General features: G+C 45.5%; 1 protein-coding gene across 1 annotated transcript in view; it reads right to left on the reverse strand.

Moving 5' to 3' along the window:
* PANK1 (pantothenate kinase 1) overlaps positions 1-4,035 on the reverse strand; it is a 68,113-nt gene extending 64,078 nt beyond the window's left edge. Inside the window, exon 1 of the mRNA XM_007458147.1 lies at positions 3,333-4,035. Within this exon, the coding sequence (XP_007458209.1) occupies positions 3,333-4,035 (703 nt within the window). The remainder of the gene's footprint in view (positions 1-3,332) is intronic.
* Between the last annotated feature and the right edge of the window lie 1,965 nt (positions 4,036-6,000).

Consider the following 6,000-nt stretch of genomic DNA (forward strand, 5'->3'; position numbering starts at 1 on the left):
CTAAGTTCTTTATATACATATTATCCTATTTAATCCTCACATCAATCTGGTGAGGTTGTATGATTAGCTCCATCTTACCAATACTGAAACTGAAGCATAGAGGTTAAATAAATGGCCCCAGGTCATCCAGCTGCAATTCAAACTCAAGCCCTCCAGAGTTTGAATAACTACACCATTTACAAACATTAGGTTCTTGGCATTTTACTAGGACTATCATTAGTTTAGAAATATTTGGTATATGAGTTGACTCCATAAGGAGTCTGCTACTTTTGTATGCTTCAAAAAAATCAGAGCACCAAGGAGCACGCAAAAGGAATCTCCCTATAGAGACCTCATGGAAACTCCACTGAAGGACTTTCGCCATCGTCTGTCGTACAGATGGAAATGGTTACTTCAGTGAGGTGGTGATGATGTCACCTGTACCTTTTTCATCAACATCAATCAAATACTCAAATATCTGTACCCAAGTTGCACAGTATATGAAAAAAACTACCATCTATAATAAGACTTCCAACTTAATTGCGGAGAAAAGACCAGTAACATACATGGAACGATCAGCACAAGGCAAAAATAAAAACTTTTAAAATAATAATAATAAAATGTTAAGCCATGTGGCAGACTGGATAACTAGTGTAGAAGTCATGTAGAAAGAACCGTCAGCTCTAAAGTATCTTAGAATCTGAAGGTACAGTATAAGAAACAATACTTGAAGATCATCTAGCCGATTCCAGCATTCCAAGAGGAGAGCTAACTTGGTTGAGGGCACCCAGTTGCTAAAGTAACCAAGAAAGCTTGAAGAAGCAGTTAAGTCTTGGAAAAGCTTTCCAAGGATAATAAGCACAGTGAGTGAGGTGATCTTTTGATAAAAAGAGTGGACAAGATTTCCTGATTTAGCAAAATCAACCTGCCACTATTCTGATTTTTAGATTACAAGACTGTGAATAGTCCTTGCACTGAGGGATCAGATTTAAAATTTTAAATAATCAAAAACTACTGAATTGTTTGTTTCATTCCATTCATTGCTTTTAAACATGAAGTATTTTAATGTTTATTACACTCTACCCAAAATATTAGCAAATAGAAACATACCTACTCACATATGCAATCCAGGTGCCTATCTGAGAGAAGTGATATCTGGCTGCCCTAAAACACCTCTGGTTTGGACAGAGGCAGGAGTTTGAAGTTGCAAACTGTAAGTAGGAATTAATTATTTGTCCAGCTTTGACGCTTTTATCAACCACATACTCAAATTTCATTTAAAGCATGTAAATACTCTTTGTAATAATTGCTTATGTAAAAATCTATCAGTCATCAGAAAAAAGGGATGTGCTTGAGTCTAAGTAGATTTGTCTTAGATTACCTAAATATCAACTGATTGGGCAGTATTTTTTTTTGTAAAAAGATACTTGAATGCTAATAGGCAAGGTATAAAGATACTAAATTAAGCCTAGTTTTAACTAAGAGATTTCGGTAGTCAACACAGCAGATGTGGCTCAGAACATGTAAAATTTATTTCAGAAATGTTTGTTCAAATTTGAGAAAAAAACATGATAGGATAATGAAAAGTCAATTTTGATGAATTCTTTTTAAAAGTTGATAAATAAGTATGATCGCTAGACTTAAAATAACTATGGTTTTCATTAAAAGAAAATACAAAACTAATACCTGACAAAGCACACAGGCATAAAGTTATACTTTCCTGTATTCTAGAATAATACTTCCTGTGGATCTGCAAGCAAAAGTTAAGGCTCAAGGTTATTTTTTCTCTGCCTTCATGCTATTAAAAGAGTGTATTTTCAATTCCTCAAAAATTATTTCAAGAGGTATTATACACTCAGTTAAACACAGACCATTTAAGCTAGCAATACTAAATACTCAAAGCAGTTCTCTTTCGTTATATTTTAGCTATTTACATTGTGAATTCTCATACAGTTTGTTAATGTAAATCAGAGAAATATCTAAAATGTGGCTTCAAAAGAAGCAAAACACGTTAATAAATCATTAGGAATCAATGCTAAATCCATAAAGAAAGTCATTTTCTAACAAGACTCAAAAACAAAAGTAAACAGAAATTCAGGTGTTAGATGCCTTCCTTATAACCGTAGCCAATCGGCTGTATGGGTTCAAAGTTCCCGACAAGACGTTAACTTTCAACCGAAACATTTCAGACCTACAAAATACAAGTATCAGAGTTACCGCGTCCCACAGTCGAGTTAAAATGCTTTCCAAAGACTCAGAGACTTTAACTGAATGCAGAAAAGCTAAGAGTCTAAGTTGATAAACAGAAACAGAAAAAAGTGAAGCTGTTTGCCAAATATCAAGCTTTTACAGACGAATCCAAAGCATATCTAGCAATTTCCCTATGTGAAACAGAATAACCTATATGCAAAAGGTGCACGTTTGAATGCAATCACTTATTAGCATGCATTCTACTTACTTTGCTTTCTGCCATTTATAAGCTTCATTAAGGAGACCCAGAATGAGGTAACAAATTGAATTAAGTTCAGCTCAGATAAGAAAAACCTGTTGTAAACTCGATCTACAATTTGCATCTCAGAATCTCCAGCGGGGAAGGGACTCTTCACAAACTAACATATATACAAGCTTTAGATTGTGAAATAACGCATTTCAGCATTCTGCACTGTACAGTACTATTAGAAACCTCAACTCCACCTCCCCACTCCGTGAAAAAATTCACCTCCAATCTTCATTGGTCCACATAGTTCCGGCCCACATGGTATCAGTGGGTGTGTCCCGCCCAACAGGTCCTCTCATTGGCTGCGAGGAAACAGCGTTTAATAGGCTGTGATTTTCCGGGGCTGTCAAACTCCACGCCTCTAGACCTCGCGCTTGCGAATAGGCCCAGGGAGCTGGCGGCTTCTCTGCGATTCAAAGGGCAAGCTGACTGCCCTGAGCGCCAACCCAGAAAGACGAGCTCTCATAAGAGAAAGGGGCGAGGAGAAGAACGAGGGCAACTCAGGCTCTCCACCCACCGCTGCTCTACCCCTACTCCCGGACCCCACCAAATGTTGACACACGTGCATTTCCCCACCGACAAATTAGTAAGGTGGCCAGTGCGTTTGCCTTCCATAGAGCCGTGACCTGAGGAGCAGCTCAGACTCCCGAGTCCAATCGCCTATTCTACAGATGGAAGCAAACAAGGGTCAGGCTTAGGCAACGATCTGTAGTGCTTGCGCCCCCTCAGAGCGGTCCGCCGACGGTGGGCGCTGGTGTGCACGACGCGCGCTTCGGTGCCTGGCCCGCCGCTCCCGGGTGCCGGACCCCGCGCTGCGCCTGCCTGGCGCCCGCGCTCCCCTCCCGGAGGGACTTACGCGGCCTGTTCTTCCTCCCCGAGTCCATCCTCCTCCGCAGCCGGCATTTCTTGGCCGGGGAGTCGTGCTGAGGGGGCGGCGGCTGTGGCTGGAGCTCTGGCTGAAGCGGGAGGCGCGGGGGCGCCGCGTCGCCGCCGCCCGGGAGGCTCCGGCTGCAGAGGCGCGGCGGCTGGATGGGCGGCGGGTGGAAGCCGTTGTGCAGCACCCCGTTCACGGCTGCAGCGCCGGCAGGAGTCCCCGGGGCATGCGAGGCCGAGCGCTCCGGCTGCCCGCCGTGGTCGCCCATGCCAGGGGCTGGTGGGGCGGCGCGCGGGGCCCGGCTCAGGCGGCCTCGCTGGAGGTCATTCTCGGGCGTCTTTATTTCCCCGGATCCTCCTTGCGGCTTCCGATTCAACAGCCGCAGAGCCGGCGCCGGGGGATGGCGAGCCGGGCGCTCCTCCCCTCCTCCCGCCGGCGCTCCAACCTCCTCCACGCCCTGCCCCCCGCGCGCCGGCCCCCCGGCGCCGGCCTGGAGCATGCCCACTCCCGGCGCGGAATCGGGGATACCAGAGCACCCCCAGCCGGGGCCCCGGCAGCCCGCCTTCCCCGGATCCCCCAGCCGCGCGACTTCAAACGCGGCTTCCTCGCCTCCCAGACCTGTCCCCGCTACTGAGCATGCCCAGTCCTGCCCGCCACCGCCGCCGCCACCGCCGAGCTTCAACATGGGGACTGAAGTTCTCTGGCTTTGCAAAGCAAAGATGGGCGGGTTGGGCTTTGTATGGCGGAGCGAGCCGAGAGGGGACTGGGCGAGGCCGCCGCGAGAGGAGCGAGCAGCTTCGGGAGGAATGTGCGGGGAAGACAAATATCTGTAGAGGTTTGAGTTTGCTAATCCTGTCCGCAGTGAGCTAGATACCTTTGCAAGGTCATTCACGTCGTACCCTCCTCCCCGAAACCTTTGTGAGTGTGTGTGTGTGTGTTTAGTGAAGTGACCAAACTACTTACAGGCCTGAGGGGAAGGAGAACGATTATTTAAAGAAAGATAGGCGGATTTGGAGAGGGAGAAGCGTGTAATTTCTTTGCTGGCACACACGGACACCATGTGGCCTCGTGGAGTTGTCTTTTGCAGGGAGGAAACCTAGGAATTCAGTGTAAGGACAGTGAAGGTCACAGATGTAGGCGGGATTAACCGGTGCTGGAAGAGACCAAGTAAACAGAAGCAGTCCCAAGCTATAAAAAGCACTTTCCTCACCCAGAAAGGACGTTTAAGAGACAATGTCACTCTATTTATAGAGTAAGGAGTTGCCTGTGTTTTAAGAAGGGAAGGCAGCATCACAGGGTAGACAACCCCATAGGCTCTGGAGTCAGAGCTGGGTTCAAATTCCAACTCAGCCCCTGATCAAACCAAGAGAAAGTCATTGCTCAAGTTAACACACCTGGCGACAGGGGACAGGACTGGACATGCTCAGTAGGCAGGACAAATTTGGGTGGTGAGGACCTTCCTAAAGCTGTGTAATCCCGTGAGGCCTCAGCTTTTGAATCTAACTAGGAGCTGTCATGAGAAATCTATCTGAAAGTACCTGGTACAGTCCTGGCACACAGTTAAATGCCCACAAGAGGTGGTTATCCTTATTACACTGTTATTATTAGCAGATCACCCTTCACCTCCAACAAGGGGAACAAACCATACTCACAGCCATATTTACTGTGTAACTTATTGTGTGTGATGTTCTCCATCATCTGTATTTACTTAATCTACAGAGGAGTCAGAGGCCTGGGTGCATTCAGCAGCAGCCAGGGCCTGCACCTTGATCGGAATTCCTTCCAGCAGAGCCTGACCTAGAATCAGAGCTTTAGAACCCATGACCACTTGAGTGCTTTGGTCCATTCACACATTTTTTCAGATAGGGAAACGGAGCCACAGAGGGATGGCTGAGGTTAGTAAGAACAAAGCTAAGAATAAACCTTAATTCTCCTATCTTTGCTTCCCTGACCTTATTATACTTTTGAAGACATGGAGAAAAAACCTAGGTGATCTGGCCCCTGCCTACCTCCCCTGCCTCGTCTTGATCTCCTGACGCTCCCTCTACAGAGAAGGCTTTCAGTTCCTCAAACACACGAATATCCCTTTGCATCTGCTGTTTCCGTTGCCTGTTCCCAGACCTCTTTGTCTACTAGATTCCAGCTCAATCCTCAGATCTCTGCTTCAACTGCTTATATTTAAAGAAATCTTTCCTGACCCTTAGGACAAGATTAGGGATCTCTCCTCCTACACTTGAACTTCATGACTCTATCAGTCTGCAATGCTACAATGGGGGTAATCATAGAACATCACTGAGTTGTTACAGTGATGAAATGAATATATATGTAAAGTGTCCAGCACATCATAGGTGCTATGAAAAAGTTACATATTATTTGATTCTCTCCCTCCACTACACTGTAATCTCCATTAAGGCAGATGACTCTCTTTCATCATTGTATCCCTAGGAAGCTCTTGGTAATCATTTGTGACTGAATAAATGACTTTGGTGATATTTCACCCAGGGTGTCTCTCACTTTCTACTGTAAATTTGCTAAAAAAGCCAAAACAACAACAACAAAAACCTCCATTGTTACACCTAAATATTCAAATATAAAGTTTTCACATTCCTACATAATTTAAGCTGAGTAGTTTAGGAAGCACTTTACATCA

The sequence above is a fragment of the Lipotes vexillifer genome, unplaced genomic scaffold, assembly GCF_000442215.2.
Source record: "Lipotes vexillifer unplaced genomic scaffold, Lipotes_vexillifer_v1.1 scaffold191, whole genome shotgun sequence".
Lineage (NCBI taxonomy): Eukaryota > Metazoa > Chordata > Mammalia > Artiodactyla > Lipotidae > Lipotes > Lipotes vexillifer.